Raw genomic sequence first — 17,548 nt, forward strand, 5'->3', positions numbered from 1 at the left:
AGACCAATAGATTGCATGATTAAGATCACTGATTGGTCGATCAGCTCGATCATTTGTATGAAAAATTATATATATAAACTTTTTCAGTTTGGTAAAGATTTTGACCACATCTTCATAATTAGTCACAATTTCCTCAAAAACTAGCTCTATATAAGATGAGCCATTTCGAGTGGACTGCTTACACTAGGCCCCATCCAAAAACACCGGATTGTTTGGTAAAATCCCTCGAATGAATTGTAAAAAAACCACTCAACTAAAACTCATATGAAATAAACCTTCAACTTTAATTTCGTTAACATATCTTACTCTCCGTCTAAAAACCGTGACGGAGGGTGATATACGTTAACGGTTTATAAGTTGAGAGTTTATAATAGGGTTTTTAGTAATTAAACCCCTCAACTAAAGAAGAATCGTAAAAAAAACCTTCAACTAAAAATAAAATAAACCCTCAACTTTAATTCCGTTAACATATGTTACCCTCCGTCTAAAAAACCGTGACTGGGGTGACATATGTTAACGGTTTATAAGCTGAGAGTTTATAACGTTGAAAACTTTGTTGATGGTTATTTTTACAATTCAAAAATAGTTGAGAGGCTTTATCACTAAAACTAATTTATAAAGTTTAATACATTAATCTATTATAAAATTAATTTATACATCTTAAATTAATAAATTTTAACACTACTTACAACTTATTATAACTTCAAAATATTAAATTATTTGATACTTGGCAATAGTGATATAAAAAAAATTGTGTTTATATCGTCATTGTCAAATATCAAATAATTTAAAGTTTCTAAGTTATATTAAGTCTTAAGTAGTGTCGAGGATAATTCATCCATGAAGTCAATCTTTCTATTTAGAGTAGGACGCACTTTTTCATATTTTCATGATTTTCGTCATCCGGCTCATACTTTCCTATTTTCCTATATTGTTCTTGATTTATTGTATTACTTTATGTTTCAAATATATTACTGATCAAGAAAATAAAAATATAACGTATTTATTCAGAAATAAATGAGAATAAAAATAATCATGCATTATTTTGGAGGGGAGGGGAGAAATATGAGTCGGATGACAAAAATCATGAAAATAGGAAAAAGTGCATCCTACTCTAAATAGAAAGATTGATTTCATGTATGAATTATCCTCGACACTACTTAAGACTTAATATAACTTAGAAACTTTAAATTATTTGATATTTGAAAATGACGATATAAACACACAATTTTTTTTATATCACTATTGCCAAATATCAAATAATTTAATATTTTAAAGTTATAATAAGTTGTAAGTAGTGTTGAAAATTATTAATTTAAGATGTATAAATTAATTTTATAATAGATTAATGTATTAAAATTTATAAATTAGTTTTAAAGGCTTATAAATCAATCTAAAACAATGTATAAATAATAATAAATAATTTAATAATATGTAATGACTTTTACTGATAAAACCCCTCAACTATTTTTGAATTGTAAAAAAAACCCTCAACAAAGTTTTCAACATTATAAACCCTCAACTTATAAACCGTTAACATATGTCACCTTCCGTCACAGTTTTTTAGACGGAGGGTAACATATGTTAACGGAATTAAAGTTGATTGTTTATTTCACAAGATTTTTAGTTGAGAGTTTTTTTTTACGATTCATCTTTAGTTGAGGGGTTTAATTACTAAAAACCCTCTATAATATTGAAAACTTAGTTGAGAATTTTTTTACGATTCAAAAATAGTTGAGGGGTTTTATCATTAAATGGTTAAAAAAAGAGGTGGTTTCACCTCTTTGTCGGGAACCTAAGCATTGTAGATAGTCCCTCCCACCGTTAATTGAACCCGGGTGGCGGTAGTACAGTTGTAACCCCTTTACCACTACGTCAACTCAACGTTGCTTGGTTTAAAAACTTTATTTTCATTTATACATTGTTTTATATTAATATAAGTCTTTAAAACTAATTTATAAATTTTAATACATTACTTTATAACTGATTTATAAAGTTTCATAAATCTTTTAATACTTTTACATATGATTAATCCAGTAATTACACAATGATTTTATAAATTTTTACAATTTCTGCTATTTGTTAAAATAAAATAATCTAACAATCTTCGTGATACTACTGAAACATAAAGTAATACAATAAATCAAGAATAATATATCAAATCTATTATTTTATTGATCAAGAAAACAAAAATATAACGTATTTGTTCAGAAATCAATGAGAATAAAAATAATCATGCATTATTTGGGGGGGGGATAGCAGGAAAATATGAGCCGGAGGACGGAAATCATAAAAATAGAAAAAATGCGTCATACTCTAAATATAAAGATTGACTTCATGGATGAATTATCTTCAACACTACTTAAAACTTAATATAACGTAGAAATTTTAAATTATTTGATATTCGACAATGACGATATAAACACACAAATTTTTTATATCACTATTGCCAAATATCAAATAATTTAATATTTTGAAGTTTTATTAAGTTGTAAGTATTACTAAAAATTATTAATTTAGGATGTATAAATTAATTTTATAATAAATTAACGTACTAAAGTTTATAAATTAGTTTTAAAGGCTTATATCAATATAAAACAATGTATAAATGATAATAAAGTTTTTAAACCATTTAATGACTTTTAGTGATAAAACCCCTCAACTATTTTTAAATCGTAAAAAAAACCCCTCAACTAAGTTTTCAACATTATAAATCTTCATATTATAAACCGTTAATGTATGTCACCCTGTGTCATGGTTTTTTAGAAGCAGGGTAACATATGTTAACGGAATTAAAGTTGAGGGTTTATTTCACAGGATTTTTAGTTGAGGTTTTTTTACGATTAATCTTTGGTCGAGGGTTTAATTACTAAAAACCCAAGTTTCTATTGCTTTTTTAGTTTTTATTTATTTATTTAAGCAATTTCGACTTTCTTGTATTGTGTTTGTTTTTGTGATGTTTAATTATACAGCACAGTGAGTTGCTCAACACTCCAACTAGAATCTGAACTAATTAACAATGTAACTAACACAAATGTAATCGTAAAGATTGTGTTTGTCCCCACTCAAACAATCGGTAGACATCCGTACGTAGAGATACAGATTAGGTATATCCTCATTACGTCGACCAAAATAGACAAATACTAATATTGTATAAAGAGTACATAATATTTAATTATAATATCCACAATTGTTGATTAGTTAAAACGTAAAATCTAAATATACCATTTTGTCGTAGCAACATAATTTTTAATACTTATGAATGGTTCCATCAAGAAATGTCCTTTTCTGCCAAGTTAGGTGTATCAATTTGTACATAATTGTTTGTCTACGCGTATATGTCATTTTTTTTTGTTTAAGTATGTCATTTTTTTTATTTGATTTTTGCTAAGAATGTGAATTTCATTACGATGAAGTAATGTAAAAGCGATACAAGAATCTTGAATCCCAGTCTGCTAACAAGCAATCAAAGAGCCCCTAAAAACGATAAAGAAAAAACTTCTAACTATGGTATTTTAGCATGAACCATTTTTAATAGTTAAAGGAACGAATATAATGGATCCTTTATGTATGGTGTTGATTATAAGAAAATATCAACGGGCCACTATTCCACAAGTTCAAGACATCCTTAAGGGCATTCTCATGGGGGTGAGACACTATAAGTTTCTTCATAATATTATTTATGAGAGTTTCTATTAGATGTTTTCACTGTGGATTGTCTAAAATGTATTAAGCGTTTAACTATGGAAAAAGTTAGGGAGAAGAAGTAATGTTTATTATATAGTTTTTGGATAAATGTTTAGGAGTGTACGTAAACGTAACGGTGATCAAGAAGAATTTATAATTCAGTAAAAAAAAAGAAGAATTTATAAAGGATATCTTTTTTTTTTTTTTTTCTAACCGAGTATCCTGGTCCCATCGAGGTGGTCCAGACTAGAGACTGAAGTGAGCATGGACGCTGTCAGAACGTCACCATGTGGCTCACCGATTAACGATCTTCGATCTCGGATGCTGCAGCCCACATGTAAATTTTCGCAGTGACCAAAACTCGAATCCAGAAACGGACGCTCCAGCTGAATAGCTGAAGCTCCTATATCACTAGACGAAAGCAATTTAGTTTATAAAGGACATCTCAACCTATTAGAAAAGTATAGGAGTACATTCATATGACATCATCATGGTTTTCATACTTGGTTAACTTTTTGTGGCCATCTCTTTATTACCCACACGTGTAAATTATGTTTTCTGACCATTAGATTTTTCATATAATTATTTATTACTCGTTTTATAAATTATTCAGATTACCAATCCCAATAATGGAAATCAAAATTCAACGTTAATCCCAACTAATATGGTGCAAAAGTCATCGTCGCCACTAAATCACTGATGACGAATAAAAAGAGTAAACATGCCGCCAAAATAAGAGAAGGTGGATCCAATCTCATTTTGAATGCATAGTAACTGATTACAAAGTTTGATTTAAAACTACATGCGTGTCTTCATTCTGACAGCAAACATAATGTAAGGATTAAGGAATATGAATGATTATTTATAAGTCAAAGATCTACACAAGTGTGTTCCACTTCTGGTGTCCAAAAAAAAGTGTAAATAGTTTTAGGAATTTTTTTTTGTTTGAAAATGTAAGTAGTTTTCATATTTCTAGATAACTTTTACATTTATTGAATATAGTGTAACCAATCAAATTAAATAGATTTATTTTTGATTAGTTAAGTTATATCTAACCTATTTATTATACTTTTTAAAACATAATAATTTTTTAATTTTTTTAATTTTTTTGCTTTTAGACAAAACTACTTACATTATAAAATGGAAGGAGTATCATTTTAACCATTTAGTTTTACTTTGTGTTTGAAGTTAAAATTGCACGTGTAGACCAGGATCGGTGCTGGGCAAAGCCTAACGAAACATTGATCTTGGACCCTCGAAATTTTTGGAAAGAATTATATAGAAAAAAGTTTTCAAAAAAAAAAATCTTAGATGCTCAAATTTACCAAAAAAGATTTTTAGGTGAAATTTTTATAAAGTCGGCTACGGTCCACTAAATCTCATGTCAGGCTCTGGTGTGGACACATGACACATAAGCCGGTTATGATGAAATAAACTAAAGTGTATTCATAAAATTATTGAAGAAACCCTAATGGGAGAGATTGACCAACTAAAGTGTATACAGATTAAATATTGTAGTAAATTAGTAACGAAGAGGTCCACCAACTATTTCATTTACATATGTCATTGTCCTTTCACTTAAAAGTAAGCTCCGTGTTCCAAATAAAGCATTCTGTAGAAAATAACAATGTAAACTTTACATGTGTAGATCACTCATTTTTATCTGCCCAGACAAAAAACAATTGTCGATCAATGGAACATTTGAAGTTTTCAATAAATAATAACTAATGTAGTGTTTTGGTTATTTTTCATAATTAAAAGCTAAAACTATTAAAAAATTAGATTTAGATTTTCTTAGAAACACGAAAAAAATTTCGTCATATTTTATTTACTAGTTCACTACAAAACTAGACAGCTTCAGAATATACATTTGTTTGCAAAAACTAAAGATCACATATATTTAGAGGGAAAAAAAGGCTAGCCAGCTCATTCAATCGAAAGTTTATATAATTGTACTATATTGCTCAAATAGACTTCCAAACAAGAACAAATGTGTAAATGGGCATTGACTTCTAATACTTCTCACATCTACGATCATCATATCTATCTATGAATAAGATAGCATAAATTACGCATCTTATAACGTGACCAAGATTATAGAATGTTTTGCATTTATAACTAATTAATGGCTTCAGCTTATGTCGTTGTATTGTATGGCAATATATTAATTCTTGGAAGGTTAAGTGGGGCTGTGGTAAATGGCTCACGGCTGTGAGTTCCGCCACCTGGGTTCAAAACCCGGCCACTGGGGAATTTACATGCGGACCTCTCAGCGCCCGAGACCGAAGATCGTTCACGGTGAGCCACATGGTGACGCTCTGGTAGCGTCCTTGCTCGCTTCGGTCTCTAGTCTGGACCACCACGGTGGAGCCAGAACACTCGGTTATCAAAAAAAAAAAAAGGGTTAAGTGCATATCAACCACAAATCATTAAAGCTTCTCTCGATTTAAATGATTTATGTTATAAACTGATTCGCTCTTCTTTTTTTAATGTTAAATTTTATATCAAATTTTAAACTGCTACAAAAATTATATAGCCAACTTGTATCGAAGTGTAAAAACAAAACAAAACAATATAACCTAATGCGGCCAAGATCAAAAACTGTAAAAGGATAGTGAGCAAAGCCTAATGCCTGCTAAGCAACAAAACAGGTTCGGACCAAGAGAAACCGAGACGGTTGAGGACGAGAGCCGTACACCACGAGCATACCGGAGAGAAATGCGCCCTCAAACTTTGAAACAACGGCTCCTACAGCTTCTGACAACCCTGCCCAAACCTGATCCGGACCAATAATCCAAACACGAAACAAATCCAAAACACCCGACAAAAAATACCTTCGACGACACGAGAGAGCCACCAAATCAACGATGCCGTCATTCGTAGAGATAAGCTGAAGATTGCCGGACGAATCGACTGATTCGCTCTTTCATTGGTCTCCCACTGTAAAATGATGTTTGAGAAGATTTGCCATGGTACTCATTACATCCAATAAAGGAGCATTAAACTTGAAAATATATAGTAAAATCATGATATATCCATCCATGTCAGCTTACCCATTTAAACTCTAATTTCTTAAATTTTCCTTTATCGTAACATTATTCACATGTACCTCCATGAACAAGTTATTCCACCTTTTGCTGATGACCGAGTCCAGACAAACTTCCGAAAGCTTAGCCGTTCAGGTGGAAATTGCAACAGGTAAAGAAGAGATCATGGTCTACCAAAGATCAATCTTCATCATATGACATACAAACAAGTCCTGATGGTTGATTTCAACTGAATATTTAAACTAACGTTTAGATGTACAATTCAGTAATTTTCATATTAATAAAGTAATAAATTTGATAAATATATCGACGTCTGCATGCATGCGTGGAAATGCATCACATCCTCGTCGGTCGAGTCAAATCTCCAAGTAACAGATTTTTATATAAATCTCAAAGAAACATACTTCTGATAGTCTTTATATAATAATTAATCTAACGAGATCGACTTTTACAAAAATCCAAGTTAAATCTATATCTCCTTGAAAGACTCAAGGACCCTGTCTTGCATAACATGCCTTTCAAACACGACAGCCTCATAGTTCTTTGCTACACCATCGCTATTCCTCGTTGCGATTATCAGAGCGTACCTGAGGCCATTGTCGTATTGCTCTTTTCCCCGAACGTTTTTCACGAACGCCAGAATCTCCTTCGACTGCTTGTTATGCGCTTCTATAGCAAACCTTCCGATCTCTACGTAGGAGCCAAGTTGTACATTCCTGATCGGCTTCCAGGGACTAGGCTCAATTTTAAGTCCTTCCACGTTATATACGAGAGGCAGAAGGATGAGAGAGAGACAAATAAAAGACCTCATCATTTTTTATTTATTCTTGAACCTTCAAGCTAGACTCATATATATAGTAATATAGTATCGTCTATTTACAGTTTTTATAGCTAGAAAAGATGTAGTTACAAATAATAATATAAAACAATTAAAAATTGACAACTAAATCACCCTAATTTTTTTTACCATAACTAGATCTGATTTTACTTATCCAGTTTTGAATAGTACTGGATTTTAGAAAAGTATTTAAAATCTTTATTTAATATCATCAGATTTCAAAAATATGATGCATGATTAATTATGAATATAAAATCCAACAACATTAAATTTTAAAACATTTTAACTATTAACTGAATACCATTAAATTATGGTTGGATTTAAACTCTTTTAAGATATATCCTTAAATACCATTTTGTCATCTTTAGCGAAGGTTTAATGTGATTCTTATAATGTAATCTGTTTATTTAATAATACTGTGTATCACTTTAACAATATACTAAATACATAGTAAGAAATTTCAGTTTTATTCGTAAGATAATTACATGAGAGGTTTGACTTGACAAGAGGGCTTCTAGGAATGCACTTCAGTACAGACTGGGATAGCATCCTTCTCCTGCTCGTAAGTAACACTTTGGACTGCAGGGTCTGCTTTCTGGTTCGAGTTGTTTTTCAAACCTCTCTACACTCGCTCTGGCAGGAAAGGAATGAGAGACGTCATGGCTCAAAACTCCTACACCTACTGCTTCTCTGGTCAAATTTATTGATCGCCAAGTAAAGAACAAATGTCTAGCCATCTTCGCTACTGGAAATCAAAGACTCGAAGCACTTCTGCAGCTCTGGTTTGCTATACAAGCATAAACTTTCAAGCTTTGGGTTGCTCTGTTTCTAGCTATAAGGTTTTTATTTTCCAGTTTTAAACACAAAAAGTTACACACATGATGTACAAAAAGTCTTTTAAAAAAAAAAAATTAACATTATATTCAAAAAAAAATTACATTAGAGGTTGAAGTGTTGAAACCTGATTTCTACTATTGTGTATTTTTATTCTTCAACACTTCAACCTTCTATTGGAGTCAAACGAGCAAGTAAATTCTGAGGAGGTTCGCGCTGAGATTTCTGAGGCTAAAACAACAATTTGAGTTATATACCTTTACATATATTTTTAATCAGCTTTTAAAGAGCTTAAAATCTATACATATTAGATTAATATTTCGTCTCACTATACTAAAGACTGGCCTTGATCCCCTGGAGTGCAAGAAGTTAATTTATTGGGAGACTGAAGTATTGTGAGGATCTTTAGACCAAAGTGAGTATGTTGAGTTTCTCTAATCTTTGTGTAGTGAGACTTGCTCCTGAGGAGATCATACTGACTTGGTTTGAGCACAATTCTGTAACATGTATAGGTATGAAGACAAATATACCGGTAAGTTTGTTTTCAAACCGTTATTTCCGTGACAGAATTAAATATCTGTTTGAAGCTGACCTACTTTTCTGCACCCTGCAATTATTTGTCATATTGTGATGATCATCTCTTGGTGCTTGCTCACTGGTCACTGCTGGTACAACTGTCTCTACACGCTATTAATTACATATTAGACATGTGTAAGACATGGGCGTATCATGAGGCTAACCTCTACCCACTTGTGTTTCTTCTATTAGACAAACAGTTTTGTGGTGTTTTTTGTATACATAAATAGTTACAGAAAGTTTCTCATTCACACACATGTGCTTGCCAAACGTTTCCAAGACATTACAGTCTATTGCCTGTCCTAATTGTCACAGAGGCCGGGATGGTAACCATGCCCAATGGGTTACACAACTTGTATTTTTGTCTTGCTTGTTTTTCAAAGTCTGTAATGGAGGTGTAGTACATTTTAATACTGTTTGCATTTGATACGGACCCAAAGTTAGTTGAGCTTTTCTTGTTAGTTCATTGTCTTTAGTACTTTCCCGTTAATATTAAAAACCAGAACCTCCTTTTTTCACAGTTTGATACCTGCTTTAAACAACCAATACCAGAGTTGGTAATAGGCATCAGGCAGAGACACATAAATGGCGTCAATCTTTTTGAGTGTGTATAAACAATCTTAGGCTCGTACCCCACTGCATTGATGTGTTGATGTGTTGATCATGTTATCTTCGTTTCCCTTATGTGGAAGTGGCCCACTTCAGACAACACACTATTTGTGCTACTGTGACACATCATTCTTTCAAAATCATCTTTAGACCTCAGTATTATTGGGGTTTCCCTTTTGGGTAATCAGTTTTGCTGCTTTGTTCTCATAATAAAATAAGGATTCCCCTTCTTTTTGGGCAGAGTGCATTGTTATGTGGGAATATTCATAGAGTTTGAAGATCGTTTATTGGAGATTGTAAAATAATGCTTCATATTTTGACTTTAATATTATTTTCGTTATTTGTCCTAATTAAACAGTTACCACTAATGTAACTTGATGAAGTGTTCAGGGCCTTATGGCTAGCTTAAGATTTGAGCTGCAATGTGTGTGTACCTCTCAAAGACAATGGTATATATTGTAATGATGCTATCAGTTGGCCCTGAAATTAATGGGGTTTGGAACAACTATTAAATGATCAATACATGTATTTTAATCAATTTAGAGGCCAAATGAATTATACATATTAACCACTGATATTATATGGACCATAGACTAATGTTTCATCTGGATATTGCCCATGACCGGCTCTGATCAGTTACTTACTACTTACGCTAATTGGAGCTAACCTTGTGGTCAAGAGCTTTAAAGTGTCAAATCCAAATGTAAGGTTGCCATTAGAAGAAACGTAGTGCAGCTTGTTTGTTCTAAGGATGAATCGAGAAGAGAAAAATTGGTCACGTATATATTATTGTATATAGGACAAGTCATTACAACCAGCAACATGGTGAATGCATACATATATGAATATAACAGTATGATATAGATAAAGGGGTATGGATCGAGTAGTTAAGCCTTCTCGTTGTGGATAGGAGGCTTACGATGAGGCTGAGGGTAATCCATGACCACTACTTCCCCTGTCTCGATTCCACCAAGCACCCTCCTTTTTCCTCCGCCATGTACGAGAGAAGCAACCTTGTGGTGATGCTTGCGAAGCCCTAGCCGACGAGCACTGGCATATCCAACATTGGATGACAAAAGCAAAATAATGATACATAACACCATCGCGAATCTACTCCTCACAGAGCAAGACATGACCTCTCTTCTTTTTCTTCTTCAAATACTTATATTTATGTTGTCTAATAAAAGAGAGATGAGAGCAGGAAAAATGTGTGTTTTAAGTGTAAGAGAAGAGAATAGGGAAGGAGTATATGTAGGCAGAATTAGAAAGATAAATAAGAGAGTAAAGAGAGTAAGACAAACATTGAATGCAGGTGGGGAGGTCCTTCATTATCATAACATGCTCTTGTTTCTCTCTTGTCCATTTTTGCAAATATATTCACATTCATTTCTGCATTTATATACAAGTATCTATCGTATTCGTATGCATAGTGGGTGTCTTGATCGGCCAAACCTTTTGTCTACTTGAGGGCCTTCGTGGGGTCAGTTTCCTGTTTTTCCTTCTTTCATCTCCTAAGCTTATTCTTCCCCTTGTAACCCATCATTATTGTTTCCAACTATTCCTATTTCAAGGGCAATTAATTCAGAAATGTAGAGCACATAACACAATTTAACATCACTCTCCCAAGTCTTGGTCAGTGATAATCAATTTTTTGGATTATTATGAGATTTTGGACAGAATCTCATAACTTTCCCAAACCCGAAACTACATCATGCAACATCCCAAAGATAGATCACTAGATTTTGTGATCTCTAACTCTCTAAGCTTTGACATATTACTTTTTGAATTGAGGTGACAACATTTCGTGATAATTTATCTTATTAGGACATTATTATAGACACACCATCCACTTTTATTCAGTTAATAAAATCTTACTAGTGATGTCTTTGGATTAGCACTATATTAGGTGATGTCTATGGATTAACACTATATTAGCTATGGAATTTTTTTGCATACTTTCACTCAATTGTCAAAATAACTAACTTTTCTTATGAGTCTTTGCATTCAACTTCCACTCAACGGTCAAAGTAACTAACTTTCCCCTAAAACACACAACCGCGTCTCTCATGTTCCACGTGACCGGTTTGAGCGGACCTCAATGAGAATCTTTGAGGGTCATAGGTTCATAACTAAATATTATATCTTAGCTATTTTTTTCATAAAATTTAAATAAAGATGCAAAATCAATATTGAAAGTGTAAAAATTAGAACAATACAGCATGGTCCGACCGTCAACGACAATGTGGGACTCTTTCTTAACATCATCGGCCGTCCTCAACCGGCACGGACCGTGTTTGTCACGTGGTACAATTCCTGATGCTGGTGTTCTATTTAGTTGGGCTTATACGCTTTTGTAAATACCATGTGCCCTCACGGCATCATGTGATGTCGGCATAGAGTGAAAGACATCAAAAACACATAATCAAGTTTGTGGTGATGGTACCCAGAAAGTAGGTTTTCAGATCATATGGAAGAAAAAGGGAATACGAGAGAGCATATTATATACATTATTTTATGTTTTCTGTACACATTAACTCCCAACCGACAGTTCTTAGAGAAGTACATAGGCTGTTTGCTTAGATAATCAAATAAGGAGATGAAATATCGAGCAAGAGATCTATGACGATGCAAATCCAAATGTGTTTTCTCCGCTGTAAGTGACATAGAGGAAGCCATCATCATCCTTTTTCTCTTCATACACAGCAGACATAAGAGCACCTGCAAAGTTATCAGGTAAACCAGTTTAAAATTTCGTATGTTCACTGGGAACACGTCGTCGTATGATATTTTTGCTTGTTTTAAAAAAAAACGAAGGAAGACGTATCTGTTTTTACCAGTTGGAGGAAGGACATTATCGACAAATATAAAGATAGCCTTCTCTGAACTGAGTTTGATTCTTTTGCGAATGACATACACGAATTGTCCCACTGTCAAATCAGCCGGGACTAGGTATCTACCAAAAAAAAGCTTAGTTGTCAATCACAAGTTAGGTCCGAATAAGATGGATAATAGTAGACATGCATACTTTTTCTTGTCGATGGTTGGTATATCACTCTTCTCAGCCTTCTCAACAATCACCTGGATCCCACACATATACAAAATGTGTAACAATCATCACTCAAGTCAACGGTCACTTTTAACCATACGAATCATGAAGCACTGATCCACATGCATGAACTAAGCAAATCAACTCACTAAGTCGTAAGTGTCACTAAGCAGAATCAAAGGATTGGTCCGAACATGGAACAGGAAACAACACTCAAATCAAAGAAGACTTTGGATATATGTAAGAAAAACACTGAGGTCTCACCGGAATCCTATCTGAATATTTCTCTCTAATCCGAGCAGCCTCTGCACTTCTCTTCTCTGAAGGTTCAAAAAAAAAGACAACATGATCAAAAGCGAGAATCAAAACACCAAAAACAAGAAGAAAGGTACCTAGGTCATGCTCTTCCTTGAACGTGCTTTTTGCCATTACTTCCACGCCCTACATATACATACGCAACCAGTTACGCCACCATCAAAAGCAAATTTTCCACTCAAAATCGAATATCAAGTCCTAAAGATAAACAAAGTCTCAGAGATATCCTGAACGGCTACGAAGTCTTCGAACCAAGATCGAGTGATCAACATAGAAACACAACCTTAAGTTGTCTAAAACAAGTCCCAGTTCGCTATAAGACAAAAAAAAAAGAGGATTAAAAAAAATCCATGATCAAACCTGTTGTTGACAAAGCTTTTCTGCGATCAAACACTTCTCTAATCAAACGCTTATAAAAAAAAAAATAGAAAAAGGCAAAACAAACAACTTCCAAATATGTCTGAATGTTTGTGATAAGGCAAGGAATTGCATACAGACTGAGCATGATAGCATCTAAACTCCTCAGCTGACGTGGTACTTTGCTTCTAGAAAATCGATGAGAATCTGACGGTACCTATTAATTAATACCAAGAGAAAAATCACAGCCGTCCATATTACTGACGGTGTACGAGGAAGCTGTGCATGTTAATATTGCCTACGAAAAAGGATAAAGAAGAAGCACCGCATATGACGGGATCACGTTGCTGCATGATATGACATATTTACCCCTTACCTAGCGGGTTATGAAGAAGAATACGGAAGGGTAAATACTGGTGGAATTCAATTGAGCGTGTTGCTTTTAAATGGACTTGATACAAATAAATATTTGTGTACTGAAGGCCCGTTTAAGTTCGTCCGATCATGTCTTCCCACTGCCAGCTCCGGAGCTTGACATGGCTACTTGAAGACAACCGTTGGTCCGAAAAGAGATCTATTCTCTGCACATATTAATAATAACATGCCAAAAAAAAGATTCATGTAAGTGAGCTGTATCTAATTTATATATGGATCTTCTGAACCATACATGGATCGCCTCTCCGAGATATTTACAGAAATTAGATGCAGTTGTGGCAGCTTAATGTCAAATATTTTTAACATACATGGGCCACTGTGTGCTTTGACATGAGAATCGTTGGGGTTTACATGTGTTAATCAAGTGCTACCAAAAAAGCAAAAGCATAGGAGGGACAAACTGCCCCCACATGCGGAGCTCTATTGGGTTACACAATTGTCAAAATATCATATCTGGCCCAATGGGCCTTAAAGTAAAAAATAATATAAAACTCTCTACTTATTCCAAAAAAATCCAATTTCTCGCGAACGTCATCGTCGCACTCTCCTTCCGATCAAGCTCGCCGGCGTTAATATTCTGGTAATCGAATTTTCCTTATCGATTCGATTATTCTTAAATTCGCTTTGAAGGTTTCATCATATCTAATTTAGTTTTACGAGATCTTCATCTTTTGCTCCTCCCGAGATTAGGGTTTCGGAATTCACCGATTTGAACAATCCGAATTCGATTTTTGCAGTTGATTCAGCTGTAAGCCATGGGAGGCCACGGTGGTTTGAACATCCTCCCGCAGAAGCGGTGGAACGTCTACAACTTCGACAACAGAGAGAAAGTCCGCAAAGACGAGGAAGCCGCCGCCAAGGAAGCTCAGATTCAGCGCGAGGAAGCCAGGAAACGAGACGCCCAGTCTCGTCTCGAGGTTCTCCGCAACGTCCGCGGCTTAGCTCCTCTCAAACGACCTTCTCCCGAGGCGGAGAAAGGTAAAGACGCCGCTCCTGCTCCTGCTCCTGCTCCTGCTTCCACCTCCGCGAAGATTGTTGAACCGGAGGAGCCTAAGACTGGTCACATCAATCTCTTCGAAGGGATCAAGATCTTCGATCCCATCGAGCTGCCGAAGAAGGATGGTGATAAGCCTGGGGAGGAGGAAGATCACAGGAGGAAGAAGATGAGGAAAGAAGCTGCTGCAACTGCGAGAGCCTCTGCGAAAGATGCTGCTGCGAGGGCGGGGGATCCAGATGAGGAGAAGTATAGATTGGGGTATGGTGTTGCTGGTAAAGGAGTGAAGCTTCCTTGGTACGTTGAGAACAAGCGTAAGTATGAAGATAGAGTTGGTTGTGGCGGTGAGGAGGATGATGATGATGGTGGACGTAGAAGTGAGTCTAAGAAGAAGAGTGGGAAGAAGAGCTTGAAGGAGCTGAGGGAAGAGCGGTTGAAGAGGGAGAGAGTTGAGAAGGAAAGAGAGAGAGCCCTTTTCATGAAACAGAGCCAGAGAAGCGGTGGCTTTTCACGTAGGTGAGAGAGCTTCTTCTTCATCTTTTTTATCACCAAGTGTATACTTATATATTAATTCACGCTTTATGATCAAATTAGTACCAAAACTTAAAGCTTGTACTTCATTTGTGTTGATAGAGTCATGGTAGATAGTTTGGAGTGTGATAATAATTTACCAGTTGCTAGACACAAAGCTTATTTTGAAGTTTAGAGAAGCATGGTTGTTTGTTAGTTTCATGGTAGCATTTAGACTTCGAAGTTGGAACTATGTGTGTCAACATTGGGTTGGAGAACTGTTTTGGTAGCTGAATGTGATAGAAAACTTGCATGTTTCACATTTTATAACTCCATTTGTCATCTACCTATATGTGTAAAGTGTGAAGAGCTGTTTCAACAGAGAGAAAAATGGAATGGAAACCTTCATTTGCTCCCTGCTCTAAAAGTATTAATAGACCACGATCGTGAACCTGGCAATTGAATATTACTCCATTTGTGCTTATATATTCATGGTAGATAGTTTAGAATGCGTTTTATAGACATGACAGTCTATTGTCCTATCCTAAATTCGTTGAGGGCCATATGACACCGCTAGTTTTTGTCGTGCTTGTTACTTTAAGTCTGTACAGAAGCTGCTGTTTGTCCAACTCCTTGTCTTTAATACTTCCCCCATTGATAATTTAAAAAACAAAAACAGAACCTCGTCTTTTTAACACACCAAACTCATAGTCACCATCATGAAGAAGAGTACAAAAGTGAATGCTCGGAAATAAATTAGTGTGTGAAATGCATGCAGGCGGTGATTAAATCACAAGGATGACAAAGAAGACGTGTTGCAGAGAGATTCGAAGACAGATTCACATTATGTAAGCCTCTTTTTGACATCTATCCATGTATAGAGAGAGAGATGTTTCAACAGATAGAAAAGTGGAAAGGATGTGTTGGTGAAATCTTTTATTATTTGCTTCCTGCTCAAAGAGTTAATTGCCCTCAAAACTTCAGTGTACTCGTTGCAAAAATATATTAGTAACTATTCTTTGCAATTTGATAGACCACTCGGAGAATGATAGGGTCATAATTCATAAATTATTTATTAATACGTTATATATGCGTCTTTGAAACGTACTGATGATGAAAAACATTAAAAAAAAAACGACATAATCCCGAGATCTTCTGCGGAATATGGAACTAAGAAACACCAAGGTTTCATCATGGAATCAACCTGGACGGATGTTGAGGCGCAACACACCGTTCTCCGGGCCGCCCTCCACCGTCAAAAGGGGGTTTGTGCCGGTAGGATTGGAGATCGTAGCCGCGACAGCAGAGTAGAACCGACCATTTGAGTCGTGGCTAACGGCAGGAGCTCGACCAGTCACAATCACTCTCCCATTCTCGATTTCGGCAGTGAAGTCACCTTTGGGAACGCCAGGCATGTCTAAACTCACATGTGCGCTGCCGTCTTGGAGCTGCTTGTACGCATAAGCCATACGCAAACCTTCGGTCAACAAGTCTGGGTGTACCAGCAGTATAGGACCCGTAAACTCCGCGGCTGCTCCACACATATCAGAACAACAAAATTCCCATTGACACTCTGAAACTGACCACTATATAATGCAATTAAAAAAAAAAAAAATTACCATAATTGTCCGTGTCATGGAGAAATCTGTGGCGAGCTATGACCAAGAAAAAACAAATATAGAGGTGAAAATTTAAAGAGTTGATAACTATCGCGAAAGACTTGTTAAATTAAACGTAATGTTGAGATACGAAATGTGAAAAGAGCAGATCAAGAAAAAACCCTATACCTTCTTCTTGGTCATTAGGGATCTGATCTTGATTGTTGATGGGGGTCATGGTGATGACTAGTCTGAGAACGCCGTCGGATACTTGATGGGTGATACTCCCTATCTCGCAGCAATCGCACTTGAGATGAGTAGTGGTTTTGTATATGCGGGGGGGGAAATGCGATATTTATGCCGGGAGGTGGCGGCAAGGTTCTGATAGTCACAGATTTTTTTGACTCGTCAATGGAAGCAGTATAGTCACCTTGTCCAACCCCTGGTAAATCAGTCCTCACGAACAATTTCCTGAGCCCAATCATCTTGCTTTCGGTGAATCCTTTTGGCCCATTTTTCTGAAATGGGTTGTTGGTAGCGTAATACTGGCAATACCCTTCTGCTACAATCAACATTGAAAAGAAAAGGAACTAACTGGATCGGCTACGTACGTAAAGGGAGAAAAAAATGTGAAAGAGAGATATGAGCTTTGTTTCAGAAGATAATACCGAAAGTATGGGGGAAAGGATAAGCAGGGAAGAT

The 17,548-nt window shown here is 35.2% G+C and overlaps 4 protein-coding genes across 6 annotated transcripts; 1 reads left to right on the forward strand and 3 right to left on the reverse strand.

Moving 5' to 3' along the window:
• Window positions 1-7,203: 7,203 nt before the first annotated feature.
• LOC106408380 (cysteine proteinase inhibitor 4) lies at window positions 7,204-7,548 on the reverse strand. Its single transcript, XM_013849167.1, has one exon. The coding sequence runs from the start codon at window positions 7,546-7,548 to the stop codon at window positions 7,204-7,206; it is 345 nt and encodes a 114-aa protein (XP_013704621.1).
• Window positions 7,549-10,352: 2,804 nt separating this feature from the next.
• On the reverse strand, window positions 10,353-11,067 carry LOC106409258 (protein GOLVEN 1-like). Its single transcript, XM_013849916.3, has one exon. The coding sequence runs from the start codon at window positions 10,722-10,724 to the stop codon at window positions 10,479-10,481; it is 246 nt and encodes an 81-aa protein (XP_013705370.1). The 5' UTR covers window positions 10,725-11,067; the 3' UTR covers window positions 10,353-10,478.
• Window positions 11,068-12,065: 998 nt separating this feature from the next.
• Window positions 12,066-13,450, reverse strand: LOC106411232 (autophagy-related protein 8f). Of its 2 annotated transcripts, XM_013851948.3 has the most exons (6): window positions 13,313-13,450; window positions 13,030-13,078; window positions 12,902-12,957; window positions 12,617-12,669; window positions 12,426-12,544; window positions 12,066-12,309 (listed from the first exon to the last, which is right to left on the reverse strand). In XM_013851948.3, exons 2-6 carry the CDS (start codon window positions 13,064-13,066, stop codon window positions 12,209-12,211), a joined length of 366 nt encoding a protein of 121 aa, XP_013707402.1. In that variant the 5' UTR covers window positions 13,067-13,078; window positions 13,313-13,450; the 3' UTR covers window positions 12,066-12,208. The 2 variants fall into 2 exon arrangements, with proteins under 2 accessions (XP_013707402.1, XP_048618841.1); XM_048762884.1 differs by having other exon boundaries at window positions 12,902-13,078; window positions 13,313-13,449.
• Window positions 13,451-14,176: 726 nt separating this feature from the next.
• On the forward strand, window positions 14,177-16,273 carry LOC106411231 (leukocyte receptor cluster member 1). 2 transcript variants are annotated; one of them, XM_013851947.3, is made up of 3 exons: window positions 14,177-14,324; window positions 14,482-15,254; window positions 16,027-16,273. In XM_013851947.3, exons 2-3 carry the CDS (start codon window positions 14,500-14,502, stop codon window positions 16,031-16,033), a joined length of 762 nt encoding a protein of 253 aa, XP_013707401.2. In that variant the 5' UTR covers window positions 14,177-14,324; window positions 14,482-14,499; the 3' UTR covers window positions 16,034-16,273. The 2 variants fall into 2 exon arrangements, with proteins under 2 accessions (XP_013707401.2, XP_022562149.2); XM_022706428.2 differs by lacking the exon at window positions 16,027-16,273 and having other exon boundaries at window positions 14,482-15,464.
• The last annotated feature ends 1,275 nt before the right edge of the window (window positions 16,274-17,548 follow it).

The sequence above is a fragment of the Brassica napus genome, chromosome C7 (assembly GCF_020379485.1).
Source record: "Brassica napus cultivar Da-Ae chromosome C7, Da-Ae, whole genome shotgun sequence".
NCBI lineage: Eukaryota > Viridiplantae > Streptophyta > Magnoliopsida > Brassicales > Brassicaceae > Brassica > Brassica napus.

Excerpts from the sequence above, each read along its gene's own strand:
- LOC106408380 (XM_013849167.1), bottom strand. The coding sequence starts at position 7,548 with ATGATGAGGTCTTTTATTTGTCTCTCTCTCATCCTTCTGCCTCTCGTA.
- LOC106409258 (XM_013849916.3), bottom strand. The coding sequence starts at position 10,724 with ATGTCTTGCTCTGTGAGGAGTAGATTCGCGATGGTGTTATGTATCATT.
- LOC106411232 (XM_048762884.1), bottom strand. The coding sequence starts at position 13,066 with ATGGCAAAAAGCACGTTCAAGGAAGAGCATGACCTAGGTACCTTTCTT. Across the intron at positions 12,670-12,901 it reads AATATTCAGATAGGATTCCG|GTGATTGTTGAGAAGGCTGA; the intron begins GTGAGACCTCAG and ends TGTGGGATCCAG. Across the intron at positions 12,545-12,616 it reads CCAACCATCGACAAGAAAAA|ATACCTAGTCCCGGCTGATT; the intron begins GTATGCATGTCT and ends TTTTTTTGGTAG.
- LOC106411231 (XM_013851947.3), top strand. The coding sequence starts at position 14,500 with ATGGGAGGCCACGGTGGTTTGAACATCCTCCCGCAGAAGCGGTGGAAC.